The sequence below is a fragment of the Lolium rigidum genome, chromosome 5 (assembly GCF_022539505.1).
Source record: "Lolium rigidum isolate FL_2022 chromosome 5, APGP_CSIRO_Lrig_0.1, whole genome shotgun sequence".
NCBI classification, from domain to species: domain Eukaryota; kingdom Viridiplantae; phylum Streptophyta; class Magnoliopsida; order Poales; family Poaceae; genus Lolium; species Lolium rigidum.
The window spans coordinates 107,044,770-107,063,295 of NC_061512.1; the positions used below are offsets into that span (position 1 = coordinate 107,044,770).

At 43.1% G+C, this 18,526-nt stretch overlaps 1 protein-coding gene and 1 pseudogene across 1 annotated transcript; both read right to left on the reverse strand.

Moving 5' to 3' along the window:
* Positions 1–315: 315 nt before the first annotated feature.
* On the reverse strand, positions 316–5,499 carry LOC124653693 (annotated as a pseudogene).
* A 508-nt stretch (positions 5,500–6,007) lies between these two features.
* Positions 6,008–9,046, reverse strand: LOC124652829 (tubby-like F-box protein 14). Its single transcript, XM_047191872.1, has 4 exons — positions 8,608–9,046; positions 8,342–8,429; positions 7,173–7,305; positions 6,008–7,074 (listed from the first exon to the last, which is right to left on the reverse strand). The coding sequence occupies exons 1-4, from the start codon at positions 8,953–8,955 to the stop codon at positions 6,321–6,323; spliced, it is 1,323 nt and encodes a 440-aa protein (XP_047047828.1). The 5' UTR covers positions 8,956–9,046; the 3' UTR covers positions 6,008–6,320.
* Between the last annotated feature and the right edge of the window lie 9,480 nt (positions 9,047–18,526).

Here is an 18,526-nt window from a genome sequence, read left to right on the forward strand (position 1 = left end):
CACACCACATACTCACGAAAATTATCTAGAGTACTCCGTACTAGCATTCCGTCCAATCATCGGCTGTCATGTCATCGATTTGTTTTCTCATTAAGCAGTTGACAGCTGCTGTCTTTACTACCGTGACAACCCAAAAGAGCCAACAAGAACATCTCTGATGCGAGCGTGGACCTGTCCACGCTTGACATCGACCATAGGAGTCCAGAAGCAATCAGGTTAAGGGCGAGCCATGAAGAACTAGTACGGCACAAAACTCGTGTAATAATAACAACTACACCAAGCTTTCACGCATCAAAACGAATCTTGAGTATGGAATGCAACAACGAATCTTGACCCAAATGTAGCAAATGTGAGAATCAAACAACAGACATTGCATCAAAGAATCCAGAAGATAACTGTTTTTCTCTGGCCTGGTGTAGAAACTCACCTTATATCATGTCAACTAGGAAACTAACTGCAGTCCTTCTCGATAATAGTGAACCCTCACCAAAATAAACTAAACGAAGCTCGTTGGTTAACCAACCGTGAATTCGTATAAGAGTACCCTCTTAAACTAAGTAGAATAGAAAAAATATATAGCTCACTAACATAACCTACTGCTTTGAGGAGTTGATGACTGAGCATAACCGGAACGAGGAGCATGTCAGCTTTCGGTGTGGTAACACAGGGCTAAATGCTGCAATTTTGTCGCCAAAAAGAAAGGGAAAAAAATGAAAGCTGCAATTACCAGCTCATCAATTAGGCAACTTCACGCCCCGTGCTTTCTGCAGGCTGCCCAACACGCTTTCTACAAGCTTATCCTTGTTCTCGCCTTCTCCCTCCGAGTCGGAAGAAACAAAGCTGTACTGCTTCTGCGGTTGCCTTGCAGCCTTCAGGGTGTCAACATAACCTGGACTGCTCCTGGAACAATCCACGAGCCCATCGATCTCTTCAGGTGTCATGCTGGAGCCATCACCCTTGCTGCTGCTCCTGTTCCAGGAATCGATGATTGAAAGGAGCGAGTTCTGCCCAGTTCTGGCCCGTTGGTCTGCTTGATTCTCGTTATCAGAGAATTCATCTTTTGAGTGGTTAGGAGGCTGGTAGCATGTTTCCTCATCAACTCCTTCAGCAGTTTTGGAAGTGGCAGAAACAGGACCCAGTTCCTCCCAGATGAAATCGTCACCATTACATTGATTCCCACCGTCCTTGCTACTATCCTGACCTTTCCCATTTTCTGCATGTACAACCCTTGGAAACTTTACTGTCACGCCAGGCATAATCTGCAACAGTGACTCAATGTCTGCGTACCCAAGCTTCTTGTGGTCGAGCTCATACCCATTCTTCTGAGCAAACTGGAGCTTGAAAATGCTGATGTTAAAACCATGTTTGTGTTCCAGAAGAAGGTCCTTCAACAGCTTGTGGCAATCAGACAATACTTCCTCCCTTGTGAGACTTCTGTTTGTCCTGCCTTTGTCACCGGCATATTTACCACGCTCCAAGGGTTTCCCATTGGAGAAGAGAGTACTGAGATCAAATTTACTAGAATTTGATGGAACACATGTTCTCTTTTGAGGGAGTGTAACACGAAATGGGAAATAGTTGGAAGGAGTTTCCTCGATCCATTTCTTTTCTGAAACTAACAAATGTACCAGCTGATTGAGATCTTTCTCGGCAAGGCCATTGAGTGGCCAACATTCTAACTTCTGCAATCCATTTATCAATTCCTCCCTGTCGATAACAGTAATCATGAAGAAATATTATATCATCAACTGATCAAGCCAAACATGATTTGTCATATTATCTCATATGAATCTGGGTGGGATCCATTTGCTTGCCTGTATTTAGTTATGGAGTAGATAAGAAATGCTCATGATAGATATAGGTGTTCTAGTTACTAAACTAACGGCATGAGAAACAATATATACTGCAACGTTATCATGACAAGTTCAGACAATTTCTAGATATAATCAAAGTTTTTCAAGCAGCAAGGCAAAACTGAAGAGCTATGGCTTACCAGGCTACAAGATATCATGCAAACAAACCTATAAAACTGCACATTTGTTGGCATTGCTAGATATATATACAACGAATGATATTTTCTTCTCATTAGTTGATACTGGACAAGTCTGTTGTATTACATTGCAAGACTTGAATTCATATTGCACAATTTTTAGTTGCTAGTAAAATCTTCAACAGTTCCTATTTATCCTTCTAATAAGTAACATCTAGAGGTAACCAGAAGGCATAGTATAAAATCATCAGGGTTAACAATTTTACCTCGTCTTTGCTTTTGAAACAAGCTCAGATGCAAGGGGCTTCGATAGGTGTTTTCCTAAAACATCCCAAAAGTAAAATTTTGTGAATATTTTATTAACCACCTGCTGCTCACTTCCACAAGTTGAAGCCTTCAAAGATTCAGATTCATCAGTCATGTCCGTATTTGGTTCATCAGTGACACTTTTATTGATTGTTCTGTTATCTGCATCTGATTTTTCAGTTTTCCACCACCCCGTTAGCCAGCTAAATAAGCCCTTACTCATCTTTGAGGTATCACCTCCAGCTTTACACAATGGAACAGATGTAGACCCACTACACGGTTTTGAGTTCTGGAGAACTGATGGCGCACTCTTTAGCGTTCCCATCTCTTCTGCATGTTTTTCAGAAGGGTCATGGCCGGACAAAGTTGAAAAGTTATCAGATATCGCTGCAGAGTTATTGGTTCCATCTGAGCTGATGTTATGGGGAGAGGTCTTACCAGTCCTATCCAGAAGCCTGCTACATTGATCAGTACTGTGATCTTGATGAGGAGTTTGCAAATCAAAAACTTCAGCAGAAGTGCCTTCATGACATGGAGAAACCTCACGCTTAGTACTCTCAGGGCCGTTCCATAGTACCAAGATCCTTTTCAATAGCCCATCGCTGTTGACAGTACCTTCTACCCCTAAGGAAGAGGGAGTTCTAGAGGCATCCAATTCCACGTGGTTGGCAGGTAATTCTGTCTGTGCATTCATATCAGCTGCTGGGCACTCCTGTTGATCCTCAGGTAACACATCTTGTGGTGAAGATGAGACAGCAGATGCAGCTGGGTTCTCATCTACAGTCTGCTTGAAGCTTCTCTCCCCAACGACACTTTGTTGAGAACTTAAGGTTTCACAATTTTGTTCAGGAAAAGAAGTTGACACAAAGGATGGAGGTTGCTTGTCATTGTGTGTTGCTTGATCCAGGTTATTGTCCTTGACATCAATTTCAGCAGAACTCAGGGGTTCAAACTTTGTTCAGCAGGCTCCTGTAACCTTTTATTGACCCGAAATGCAGATGGCTCATATTCATGAGGTTCAGTAGGTGGAATAACTTTCACAATATCAGGCATCGATTGGAGAAGGCAAGAGAACTTTTTGTGGCCAAAGTAATCAGAATCAAGACGCACATTTCTCTTTCTGAGTGTTTCCAGGAGAACCGAAAGTCTCACCCCATCAGGATATGACTTTAGTACATTTTGTATAATATTAACCACATGTTGAGGGATTGCCTTAACTGGAATTTTGGTCTTTCGGCACAATTTGGAGTCAGATGGTACTGGTGTTGCAACGGTTTCTTCTGATTCAGCCTCCACGAAGGGGTCATCAAGGGCTCCTCTGTAGTGACCATACCAAGATCCAGATAAACCATCTGGTGGGTGGTTAAAACGTTTCGGTGAGAAATTTTCCCCTCTAACTAAAGCTTCCCAACGCCACATAACTGTCGCTGCATTGCACAGTACACTGGTAGTCCTATTACCAGGGCAAGCAAGTAATATGTTGTAGTTGCTCATTCGTAACCGATACAAAATGTTTGCGAAATCTTTATCCCCAGATATGAGGAAAAAATGAGCTGGTGGGGGATTCTGAGCAACCCAGTAGACAAGATCAGCCAGAAATGACCGGTCAGAACTATTCTTTCCACCTACATTATCGAAATAGCACTATTAGTAGAGCAAGAGAAACACGAGCAAAGAATAAGAACAAGAAAAAAAAAAGATATTTCAGAATGCATAATTTGAATATTACGAGGCGCACTAACGAGGAATGTGACTGATATGTCCGAAATATAAGCCGACATGATATCGCGGCCAATATGATTGCAAAAATGGTCGATACTTTGCATCAGCAAACAGCCTAAACTGCAATAGCTGCAAAAATCCCTATTTAGGAGCATGCCCCAACATCATCCATGCAGTAAACTGTCAACCTAATCACCTGATATCGGAGTTTCCTGTACACTACAAAAACTGGGGCAACACCGCTGCTTACAGTACTACCTAATTTTTATCAATCCAAAATATGTATAAGAAAAATAATGATTTTATTCATAAAATTACAGGAATGACTACAGATTACAACAAAACCAATGATAACACCTACAAAGAAAATGCTTCTAATACAAGATGATAGTCCGTGAAGATGTTATCAAATCGAGTCATTAAAATTCAAAAACTAATTTTCATGATCTGCTACAAAAATGAAGCACATTTCCCACAAATCTGAAGCCATGTCTAAAGAAAGTTCTAGCCTTTCTGGTACTACACACAAGAAAAACACATGTTTTGCACCATTCCAGCGCTACAACTTCTCCTTCATCGATCTATTAATAAGTGTGCTTGACTATTGAGTAGGCAACGCAAACTCCAGAACAGGCAAGTGTATAATCAAGTAGCGGGCTAGCTATGATGTACCATGCCAAAATTACCCCAATTTTCACAGGGAGAAAGCCACACCGCTTGTATGAACACCAACACAAAAAGAGCTCGGGTGTACTACTAGTGATAACAAAACTCAAAATCACGGGCAAAATTGCATTCTAGCCAACCCAAGTGTAATTTCCATCCTGTCAAAGTCACTCATTCGTGGTACAGTAGTATTTAGTTATGCGATGTAATACAAATAAACAAAACTATCAACTCCAGCACACCAAAGAATGCAGAACCTGGGCAACGCATCGCAAATCACCATCATAACAAGTGAAATGCACACGAAATGCCTAAACAATACTACGCAGGTGAGATGCTTCCCCACAACATCTACACCAGAATGGTAAAACAATTTTCCCGGACAAGAGAAATTCGCACAGAAGGGGACGGAACGGAAAGATGGGGGAGGGGGAGATGACGCAACTGCTCGGGACGTGGGAGATGGCGACGCCGGTGGCGGCGAGCGCCTCCTGCGTGGCGCGGGAGAGCTGCTGCACGTCCCCGAAGGCGGTGATGGAGAGCGGGCCGCGGACGCCGGCGGCGCGGAGCGCGGCGGAGACGCGCTGGGCGACGCGGCAGACGTTGACGTTCTGGGGCACCGCGCAGTTCTCGAAGTCCCACCACACCGACACCTTCACCGCCTTGCTCTCCTCGCCGTGCTGCGGGGCCCCCCGCATCTCGCCGCCGTAGAGGTCCGCCCCCGACGCCGAGCTGAGGGGGCGGCGGTGGTGGCCGCGTACCTGGCGGCGGGCGCCGGCGCCGGCGACGCGGCGGAGGAGGAGCTGCGGCGACATGGCTGGGCTGGGCGGGGGTTCGGATCGGCGCCGCCTCTCCCTCTCGGCCGGGGTGGGCTTGCGGTTTTCGTTCCAGGGTTTTTGTTTAAACCCTTTTAACCTTGGTCGAAAAACGTCCACCGTCCGATGCGGTCCGAACGCCTCTGATCTGGCGGAATGGTCATGACTCCGCTCGCCTTGCTGGAAAAACGGTCACCGTCCAATGGGGCTCCGCACGACCTTGATCTGACGGAATGGTCACGAGTCCGGCATTTCCCTACTGGTACTGGAGGAGGACGCCAATGGGGAAATGAGGGCTCACAACCTTGCCGTTTGTTACTGAAATCAAATTGGCGCTCGTTCAAAAAAAAAAAAAAAAAAAAAAGAAATCAAATTGGCGATCAGGCAGAGTCTGCTTCCCCTCATGTAGCATTCTTCATCGCCAAACATTTAGTCAGAGCAAGGCATTAAAAGAAAAAACCCACAGGTCGCCACCATAGGCAGGAAAAATCTGAACCTTAGCCACTGATGAATATGTGACAACTCTTCTCAGTTAACACAGTGCAAAGTATCAACAACCGAATTAAGTTTGCTAGTTATTATAGGAAGGCAAAAGATGCTAGAAAAGCAAGCTGCAAAAAGGAAAACAAACAGGGATACAACAGCGCAACATCGGTGGCAGCAGCTAAAAAATCAGGAGAAACCGGCTAATCCGCGGTTTTTCTAGTGACAGCTACACGTTAATAGGGCATCAACAACAGACAACAGCTGTGGTGGCCCCAGATAGGGGGGCACCAGTCTATTACAAAATCGACGGACCAACCTGCGGCGCCGGCGATCTCTCATTCGCAGGCCAGCTTGGTGTCGAAGCTGCTCAGGCAGATCGCGAACGCCTGGAAGGCTGAGAGCGGGTAACGGTAGTCCATGGTGAACATGTCCTTGGCGACCTTCCCAAACTGCAGTATCACCTTGTCATGCTCGGACGGCTGTGCCGGGGCAGGCTGCGACGGGGTCGGGGCTCCAGCAGAAGAAGGCTGCGTCGCAGCAACAAGCTGGAAATTCTTGACGGACGCAACCGTCACCCTGCCCTTGAAGTTGAGACACCAGCACTGCAACTGCTCGTGCCACCGTGGTGCCTTGTTGCGGAGAATCAATGGCAAATCCTTCGACTCATCGTTATCACCCAGTGACTGGCCTCCGTTCTTGGAGCTGCCTATTGAGATGTCAGAGAATCGGGTGCTGCTGAACCGAATGGACCGGTCCCTTATTGATGACTTCAAGAAGGATATGCTGCCAAATGACTCATCAACTGAACGAGCAAGGACACTGTCTGGCTGGGATGGAACACTGCCACCAGCCTCAATGGACGAGGCAGGTATGGAGTGCATCACACAGTTCATCCGCCGTGGGCCCCGAGTCCCCAAAACGTTCAGCTCGTACGAAACCTGTGCTATACTGTAGGTGCTGGATGGAGCCTTCGGTGACACCTTCCTAGAGTAGAACCTACGGCTTGTTTTTCCTGACTGCTGAACATTGGGTATATTGCATGGAGGCTGGGTATCATATATTACAAACTTTGTGCCGAGGAGATTTGACCTAAAAGTCCAACATCGTGAAGATATTAGTGGCATGGTCAGACCAAAAAGAACATGATGTAATATTTCAAAATAAGTTCCCATTGTTTGAGTTAGTACCTCAATTTTCCAATATACATGTTGCTTGACCTAGATGTATTGTCAGCATTCATAAATATTGTATATTCTGTACAGGTTGGACGGGAGTATCTTTTCGCCAATAGAAGAAACTTGCCACCTTCAGCAATCACAGCTGTATAAAATGCATTATGGCATGTTAATAGCAGCTGATATAAATGAATACTAAAAAGTTGTGTTATGGCTTCTTAAAAAGCAAAGTACACTAGCATGAGGAATACGTGATCTTCCTAAGGGATGAACTGAGAACAGATAAATAGTTGAAAACTGGAAGAAGCATGTCAGCACTAGTTATTGTAAGTGCTGGAATACCAGCCAAGCTGATGCAGTGCATTCAGGTCTACCAAATTCACTTTTACAGAGTTGGCTTCAGATGAATGACATTCGTTTAGCGATGTTAGTCAACCAACAGCAACTGTCATTCATACTGGATTCGGCATTGTATCTTTTAAAGCAAACTGAGCGCATACTCTACAATAATACTACAGAAGAGCTGGTCCTCTAGATTTGTGAGATAAGAACCAAGGATGTACCAGCCATGTATACAAAGAAAATACTCCCTCCATCTAGAAATAGTGAACGTTTAGCTTTTGTCCTAAGTCAAACTATTTTAAGCTTCACAGACTTTATAGAAAAAGGTAGCAGTATGTATGGCATGGAACATTATGAAATTACATTTCAAGATGGATCTAGCGATATTAATTTGGTGTTATACATGTTTGTACTTTTTACTATGATTTTGGTCAGACTTTAAAGAGTTTAACTTAGGACTAAAGCTAAATGTACACTTATTCCTGGTCGGAGGGATTAAGGAGCAAAAAATGAGACTACATTAGGCATAAATGACCGGCACCATTGGAGCACAATAGTTTAATGATACAACACTAAACTAACACAGAACATAATGGTACACAACAATCAGTATGGTATATTGAGAAACTGCAGTAATTTTATGCATGATTAATTACAATGTGGCCACTGCACCCCACTTCATTTTCTATTTTTTTATATAAAAAGCATGGTTGTTGATCTTGCATTCTTTTCAATATAACTCATATATATAAACTTGTCAGAGAAATTGATGGCTGTTAAGATGTAGTGGCCGGAATTGCAGTGAACACAAGGAAACAAAATACTTGGAACAGGATTACCTGAGCTAAGACACAGATACAGGTAGTAAGTTTGGGTAGATTTATCCCTTTTAATATAGCACTGGATGGTTCCATCTCGGGGCCCAGGCTGAAGAGCGACCAATAAAAGCATATTAGTGAATAGATGAATATGCTTGTACTCTGTTGTTTATTTCACAGAGCACTATAAGATAAAATCATCTTGAGTATAATCTAAAATGATCGTCAAGGATGTACGATTGTTAAAAATGAAAATGAAGCCAAAAAGACTAAGAGGGCATCATCACCTGCTTCAGGGAAACAGGAAAAGTAAATTTTCCACAGAACTCTGGGTTCTTAACAATCTCTTTACACATCTCTCTCCAGGTTCGACAGACACCTGCACAAGCGACTACATGCTTCCTGGAAGGCCATGCAGCCTCACTGGCCTCCAACCTCTCAATCACATCACGAAGCAATTCTGGGGGCAAGTTAGCCCAGCAACTGCTCTGGATCACCGGGGCAGGGTCATGCAACTCGTGGACAGCACTATGAGATTTCCCTCTGCGATGGCCAAGAAGCCTCACCTCAAACCCTCTTCGAGATAAGCTCCCAAAGCCATCCTTTACATCGCGCACAATGCTACGGAACGACATCTACTCTGGAAGCCAACAGGAGTAAACGCAATTGTGCTGAAACACCAAAACTTCCTCCTACGTTTGTAGTAACAACATCACAACTCCCAAGTACTGTCAACATAAGCCGAACATGAAGAGCCTGCAGAAGAAAATTATTTAACTGATGTTAGCCTGTGAAAGTTCTTCTCAGAAAAGAATATATTTGCCTTGGTTGCCTACTTCCATTACCCCAACAAACTGCAAAAAAAAAAAAAAATCTCCCAGAAATACCTTCCTAAATAATGAAGCATGCTATATAATTTCTGAAAGCCATTAGTACAATATGCCACTTGGAAGAGGGAAGAAAAAGTCACCCTTCCCCTTTTTGGGCTTACATATCCATCATTATAAACATAATAATTGGACAAATTATGTCATCTAACTTTTATACCATTCCAACCTGATGCGTAGCAAGAAGCAAAAGGTACAAACAATATGACAGAACTTCCCCAAGGCATAATAACCTTTTCTTTTCTACAAAATGAACTCCCCATTTAATTTGTCTGGCTTTTGCCACAGCAAAAAAAAACTAAGCGGTCCACTAATCAATCAAACACTATCTGTTGTTTGAAAGTGAGATGAAAATCAAGTCACTCTTTCTTTTTCCATTTCCAATATGAATTCACAAAAATGGTAGGGATCAAGGGAGTGCCCACAATTCCAGATCTGCTGAGCTTGCCACGTCATTACTAATCACTAAATCATGGGCTAAGTTACTTCCTAATACACATTTCCTCACTCTAACTTCTAGCAATCTCGACACAGTAACTTTCAAACTACGCAACAACGATACATGCCCGACATGTGTCGGTGAAGTATCGGAAAATGCAATTATTGTGGTTAGGCTTTAGTAGCTACTCTAGAGAGCAGGTGCATCAAGGCCTTCATTGGAGGCTTGGATTTTGGAGGTGTTTTGATGATGTGCTTAGGAAAACAGAAAGCAACATAATCAGTTAATGGCAAGGTAATCTACGATCCCTACTCAGATATACAATTTATTTTTGTTTCTTAACAAATAGTCAAATGTATTCCCATATCAATGTTTTTTTATTTATGTATGTATGGTCTATTAGCATACCTTTACTCTCCCACACCTCCAATGCCTACAACTAAATGGACAACCTACTCACAACACTACGAACATAACCAAAATTTGGGCATATTGCTTGGCTAAATAATATTAGATGTGAATCACTAAGATCTTGCTTAATGCCATTAGAGACGCATTTTAAACGCACTGCCGTTGAAGATGCATTTCCATACATTGGCAACCGACTACCTAACATTTCTAATCTCATCAGCCTAGAATTGATGAAATTGTAATTGATTAGGTTAGCAAGTCGCAACACGTGAAACTACAAAATAATCCGCGAGGTAGGCAATTATGAAACGGAGGGGCACAATCCAATGACAGAATGAAAAAAATAAGTGAGGATTACATCCATAAACAATGGTTACCGCCTACCGGTTGCATTGCATAGCCCAATCCCAAAGAGGTTCGCCCCCGGGACAATCAGGAAGGAAAGGCACCCAAATCCCACGAATTTCAAGCCCAAAAATACAGCTAAAATCCGCCGCATTAACAACAAATCCCAGGAAACCAAGCTGGAAACGAGCCTAGAGCACCTCATCGAAGCTAAATCCGCCTCGTTCCCGCCTCTAGCTGACCCAATCCCTTACCCAGCAACGCGGAGATCCCGAGAATCGCCCAAACGCGGTCGAGGGAGGCGCGGATCCGGGAGGCACGCACCTGAACCGAAGCGAACCGCGCAGCCGATGCGGGAGGCTAGGGGAGACCGGCGGGAGCGGATTGCGGAGGCTCCATTCGGATCGGAGGAGGGGAATGGAGGGAGGGAAGGAACGGAGGGGAGAAGGAAAGAACAAGTGGTGGTGGTGGCGAGTGCAGGGGGCACGCGAGCTCACGTGCCCGCTCAAACATAGGCAACTCATCCACAACAACATACAAAATTGGTACGTGCATATTTTTAAATTCACCATTTTAAAATTTCCAAATTGAGACTCGTGAGTGTGACTAGATGTGGACCCAAATGACGTAACACCTTTTTCAGATGAATTCTTCCTACCTGTGCAAAATGGTTTTTGTGTTGTTTGGTCGTCGGTATAGGTTGCAAAGTTTTTATTTGACACTAGGGTATATGTCGCAATTTGAGTACACTATTCAAAGCGAGGTTTGGTTTGGGGAGATGTGTTTCTAAACCCGAGCCCATACGCTCTTCATTGAGTAAAAAAAATTAAAAATGGAAAACAAATTTTTAAAAATCTGAATTTTTTGCACAACGAACATGAACATAACAGCACACCAAAAATCTATGTAAAAATACATACGTAGTGGTATCATGAGGACATCCAGCCAGCTTGGTACACTAGGACAGCCCGTGATACGATGATTAAGTCTAAGGTTGTATAAGTATTTTATCGTACTGATATTACTAGAAAATAATGTAGCCAGATCATGTGGTGGGAGATCATCTAGGGTTTTTAGTGTGTCTGTTGGGTTTGGGCATGTCCAACCCAACTAGGGTTATGCCCATAGTGGCGCGCCCCGGCCCAATAGGGGTTGGCCGGCCACCATCTCCCTCATATAAGGAGGTGGTGCGGCTAGGGTTTGGTAGCTTAGATTGAATCAGAATAATGTAAAACTCTAAGTTCATATTATCACCGTTCCTATGGGATCGGCGTGTGTGACGGCGTCTCGGATGTTCGTCCAGTTATCCATCAATAAAGACGTGATAATTCTTAAGTTTGTCAAGGGTGACCGTGCGTGCGAGAAGGTCCTCGAACTGTCGAGGGTTCTCGAGCTTGGCATGTCTATCCAGCCTTGAGGTTCGGCGTTCTTCGTCGAGTTGCTCGCCGGATTGGCGTTCCCCATCTTCGGGTCGCGTGTATCGCTCACGTGATTGGGAGACTTATCGGATCCATTGGATCAAGGAGGTGCACTGTGAAAGATCGAGGCCAACGACCCGTATCATCTTGGTATCAGAGCGCTAGGTTGATCACGGTGCAATTTGATTGTTGCTCGCTATTGTTTTTCTCGATTTGGAGTGGATACTAATGGGTAATCTGTCGCCAAACTGTTGGTGAAGATCGAGGAAGCCTTCGCTCATGCGGAGGAGGTGGCGGCAACAAGGAAGAGGAACAAATCGCGAAGAAGAGAAAAATCGCGAGAAAGGAGAAGCTAGATCCGTCGGGCGGCCGGTGCCATGACCCGGCAGGCCGGCCCTACCATCGGCCGGGCTGGCACCACGGCCGGCAGACCGGCCCACAGACCGGCTGCTTCGGTACCATGGTTGGCGTGGCCGGCTGCCAGACCGGGTGGACCGGCCAAAACCGGGCCCCAGGCCGAATGGTCTGGTCCACACGCCGGCAGCACCGGGCCCCGGCCGGCCGAACCGGCACCCGGGCCAGCGAGACCGACGTCTAGGCCGGCAGCTGCACTCGCTGCTGCTTCTTGCTGTTGTTGTTGCTGCTTGTTCGTCGTGGATGAGAACAAAATTTTCGAGGAGGAAGGCACTAGTTTCTTAGAAGGGTGCATACTCAGGTTTCAGCTTATTTGGATCAAAGGCGGACATGAATTTGTTCTGTTTGTTTTGGATGATATGCATGGTGTGCTGTCAGCTGCACTTGGAAGGTTGCCTGTGTCTCAATCAGGTTGATAGCGTCGAAGACCAAACGGGCGCCAAGGTCAAGTCAAGCTAGTCGAGAGAGAGGATGAGGTGTGGAAGACTAGCGGGGCATGCAGATGAAGACTGGCGATGTTGTTTATCTGACGTCACCCTTTTTCCAGCAGACCCTCACGCGTTGGGGACAACGCTTCTTGAAGGGGGAGGATGATGAGGACATCCAGCCAGCTTGGTACACTAGGACAGCCCGTGATACGATGATTAAGTCTAAGGTTGTACCAGTATTCTATCGTAGTAATATTGAAAGGACGAGATATCGCCTATAGGGGGGTGAATAGGCGTTTAAAAACTCTTGCGGATTTGTCTTGTAAGAATGCAGAATTAAACTAACGTTTAGTTTACAAGCACAAACCCTAAATATGTTAATCTCAACTAAGTGTAATAATAACAACTAGAGCTAAGCAAGATAGACACAAGATATATGTAGCACAAGTGATAGCAAGATATATGTACTTCAAGCACGATGGCTATCACAAGGAAAGAGAGCTCGGGTATAGAAATAACCGAGGCACGCGGAGACGAGGATGTATTCCCGTGTTCCCTTCCTTTGCAAGAAGGTACGTCACGTTTGGAGGAGTGGAGGTCCCACGAAGGATTTCCCGCGCCACGAAGGCTCACCCTATTCTCCGAGCCACACCCATGAAGGATAATGGCCCTTTCCTTATGGTTAGCTTTTCCTCCGCTCCGGAGATGGCAAGCTCCACAACCACTTCACAAGCTCCACGAAGGAGATACCCGAGCCTCTTCACAATCTTCCTTGAAGAGATCACCGGAGCACCAACCGCCAAGCCAACTAGGAGGTCTCCCTCCAAGAGTAACAAGCTCACGGTCTCTCACTCGAACTAATCATGGTGGAGAGCTCAACACTATGCAATGATGCAAAGCAAGAACACTAGAGGTGTTCAAGTCCTTCACACTCAAATCTCACCCAAGCAACAAATTCTAGGATGAGATTGGAGAGGAAGAACAATGGGGAAAGTCAACAAAAGACTCCAAGATCTAGATCCAAAGGGTTCCCCTCACTTAGAGGAGAAATTGATTGGTGGGGATTGTAGATCTAGATCTCCTCTCTCAAATCCTCAAGCATGGGCAAGAATCATGGGAGGAATCAAGAGGGGAAGCAAGTTCTTCAAATAGCAACAATGGAGGTGAAGAGAGGGGAAGAACTAAATAGCTCCAGGTGGAAGAAGGCTATTTATAGCAAGGGAGAGAAAATAACCGTTGGGGGAAAACAGCACTGAAAATCGCGTAGAAAAATAGCCCAGCCGGCGGCCCAGCTGGCCGACCGGGGCAGGAGCCGGACAGGCCGGTCAGCGAGCCCGGCCGGATCGGGCACGAGCCGGATGGGGCGACCAGGCCGGTCGGGGGCGAGCAGGCCACGCCGGGCGAGTGGGCCGCGCGCGAGGGAGAGGCCCAGCAGGGGCAGAGCCCGATCGGGTCGGGGTAGGCGCCGAGCGGGCCAGCGGCTGTCGGACCCCGGGCCGGACCAGACCGGATGGCCCATTGGGGGTGGTCCGGCTGGCACCAGCGCCAGAGCCGGCGCAAGCCGGATGGGCCGGTTGCTGGGCCGGCCGGCCGGTCGGTTGGCAGCCCCTTCCCTTTTTCTTTTTATTCTTTTCCCTTTTTCTTTAATAACAAATGCTCCCGAACTCTGAATTGAATGACATCAATTTTGTTTGAAAGATAACAATAAATGCTATCCTATAGAAAGTGAAAACACAAGAATGTGTAGGAGGGGATTTTATCATGAATATAAAAGGTAGAACCTTATATCATGAATAAGCGGTAAAATCACTCAACCTTAAAAATGCCATAGAAGAGTCATACGAACTCTGTTTTCGATGAACTTGGGCTTGTTGTAAAGCTAGCAACAAGCTCAAGAACCTCACACAGAGAAACACCAAGAAGCAATAGGGATATGCAAAGTATGCAAAGGATTGAGCTCCCTAAGATGATGCGATCAAGTTACCCAACCGAAAGCCCCTCTTAATAGTGCGGCTATCTATCTTATAATCCGGTCTCCCATCAACCACATTGAGACCGGTAAAAGGAAAACCTATCAAGGCCATACCTTTTCCTTGCGCATCCCGCTTGATCTTGATGATAACTCTTCAAGCTTTACTCAAGCCGGAGTGCCTCACTTGATCATCGTTGCTAAGTGAAGACTCACAAATGCTCCCCCATACACCATGATGGGAAAGCTCCATTGATGCACATCTTCACATGTCCATTATCACCAAATGGACAGCAAGCTTCAAGCATGTGATCCACTTGAGATGCTCATCTTGAACTTGCCCAACTCAACCTTGTATCTTCTCATACTCTATCATAATATCTTGAGGTGTATAAAGAATTCTTCACTTGGAATCAAGCTCTCAAGATGTTGATCATTCATTGCTTATCACATAAGATAGAGCATGGCTAATATTGAGTTCCACATAAGAACTCCTTCTTCATTTCTTCTTCTTGATCATATCACATATAGATCTTCAAATCGATGATCTTGATGCCAATACACAAGGTGTATCTTTATCTTCATGGCATCCATACTTGAATCCAACACATGGAATACAAGTAGTACCTGTGGAATATTCCTTCATATAAACTCAATGAAAACATTAGTCCATAGGGGTTGTCATTAATTACCAAAACCACACATATGGGCAATACACCCTTACAATCTCCCCCATTTTGGTAATTGATGACAACCACAATAAGAGGGATTATATAATAAATATTAGAGACAAGTACGCAACTTATCCGAGAATAAGTTGTATACAAGAGGTTGTATTTGATATGGTCAAGTAACACAAAGCTACTATCCCATATCAAAACCAACTCTACTCACACAACTACAACTAATGCAAGGGATGTGAGTAGAACCAATATATATAGAACAAACTCCCCCACAATGTATGCACGTGTGATGAACATGAATTCATTGCATAATTTGTCAAGATTAACCTTTGGGAAAATTTCCACTATATATATACAACCATGCAAGACATATAAATATGGAATGCATGAGAGACAAAAAATTTAAGCACAAACCAAACTTAAGTATAAAACCATTCCCTTAAACCCTCTAAACTTCTCCCCCATTGGCATCAAGTGCCAAAATGGGAGGAAAAATTTAGAAATCCAATATAATGTGAGTTCCTCCCCAAAGTGTGCACTTCTCATAATTTGAGTGGAATCAAATGCACATATCCAATGACGAATACTTGAAGGAAGACAAACTATATTGAGGATCAAATATTGCATAAAGATAACATGGTGAAGAAAGCTTCAACAAATAAAGCAAGCAATCAAAGATCCAATTGGACAAACAAAGATATAATGATAAGAGAGATATAGTGCTTTAAATAAAATAAGGAAGCTCCCCAAGGTTCGTGCATAATTTATAGTGTTTGCATTTGAATACAATATGCACAAACATGGAATCCTTACTCCCTCTATATCATTTAGAACACAACCAAGATAAAGATAATATGCTTATCAAGAATAACTTGAGTCCAACAATTATGAGATATGAGTGCATGAAGAAAGACAAATAAACCAAGCACTCATAAATCTTCTTTACCAACACCACTAAGAAACAAAAGGATAAAAGATGGTCGGCAAAGAACAAGGATATCAAGGTGATGGATTAACGCTCTTATGTATATAAGTTTCTAAAGTGGACAAAGTGATCCATAAATAAACATGCACACACAAAAGGTTAACAAAATAAATAAGACAAGATATCCAAGATGAAGTCATAAAATATACCAAAGGATGTTTGCTTAAGAAGCATATATAGCCTATGGCTCCAATTTTCACTTATGGTATATGAATGAACTTTAACCAAGTTAAATCTCAAAAACATCACAACTAACAATAAGGGAAGTAAAGCTAGTTGGAATGTTTTGAGAGAGGCAACAAGTATCACAAATAGGGATTTATTTCGCAATTTTATCAAAATTGCACATAAGAGTTCTTTGAGGAATTGATATGCAATAAATTGCTAGAGTGCATATTTGGGTAGGTGAATCATAAACATGATTTATATATATTCACAACGTATGCATCTTCTCAAATTACTCAAATGTACAATAAGAAGTTTTAATTAAAAGTTTTTTTCAATAACCACAATAATTTCAAAATAAAGAACTTCATGCCAAGATGCAACCTACAAGAGGTTGGATGCTATATGAGTATGCATGAAAAAGATACTTGTTACCGAGATAGCAATGGCATGATGTAGTAGATAAGAGTTCATCAATCATCCTAGCTTGTCTCCAATTCTCATATGGTGACAACACCTTCCTTATAGATGAGACAAGCCTCCATTGCATCTCCAATGTACCTAAAAAACATTCAAGTACATCTTGGCCCCCAAACTCATTGGGTCCAACATGGTTAGACTAACTACAATATATAGGACACACTCCATATAAATATGTGCATATTTAGATGAAATTTGAATTTCATGCACATCTTAGCCATTTAGGATTCGATGGAGTATACCCTATATAATGGATCAAAGAAAGAAAGCATGCTATAAATATAAATAAATTACATATAGGCACGCACAAAGACTTTAAAGATCCAAGAAAGATACACTTTGGACAGAACACCAAATAAATCAAGAAGGCATAAAGGTCCGACCAAACAAATTTGTTGTCCAAATTATATCAAAGAAGAAAATCACAAAAGATTTGTTCAACCAATTTCAACAAATGAACTAAGTAAAGATCATTGAGCATAAAAGATGAATAAAGCCACACATGCTCAAAGATTTATCTCATTCAAGCAAATAAAACATGTAAGAAGGAATGAGATAGCAAACTCCCAAAAGAGCAAGGTTCGAACAAATAAACCAAACCCTCTACAATTTTTACAATGGCACAATGTACCATAAAGAAAAGGTTTGTCTTCCAAAAGGAATACTTGATATGAATCAAAATAATCTATCAAAAGATTTTTCAAAGGGACAAGGAAGACACATGGGAGCAACAAAGATTTCTTGGAAATAAAGTAAGGAAATAAGAAACAATCCAAGGTGAAGATGATCCATAAATTCAACCACATACAAGGTTATCAATTGTCGAAGACAATGAGTATATTGGAAATAATTTCCGGTGGAGTATTGACAATGATAGTAAGGATCAACTTCACAATAAAAGGCATAGGATAAGTATATAGAATTAAGCACTATGCACGGATGAAGATTCTTGATAGCTTCAACTAGTCAAACAATCACGCACGACAATGATTAGAATAACTTGAAGCAAACGGTGTCCCAAATAAGATATAGAGATATGTATTTGAGGAAAAATCGCACCAATAATTTCTTACTCAAACAAGAACCCATAAGATGAGTAATAAAACCTTTTTAATAAAAATGGAGCTTGTTTGAGCTAACATGCCACCTAGGAATAAGATAATTAAGAGCATCAACTCTAAGTGGCAAAACCTCATATGTTCACATTTTCTAGGCTTGTGATATGTACAAAACATATTATTCCCCCATAATGTGATAAAGCATTTCTTCTAATCAAGAGGCAATTAAAAATCGACTAGAGATGATTAATGGACATTTAGAACTTGAATTTCTCATGAGTATGACACACCACATAGTGACTAGATAATCGTGCAATATCAATACTAAGTGGTGGTACCCATGTACACACATTTTTTAAGAAAGAGAGATGCACAAGTGATACGTCCAAAACGTATCTACTTTCCCAAACACTTTTGCTATTGTTTTGCCTCTAATTTGTGTATTTTGGATACAACTAACATGGACTAATGCTGTTTTCAGCAGAATTGCCCGAGTGTCTTATTTTTGTGCAGAAAATCAACTT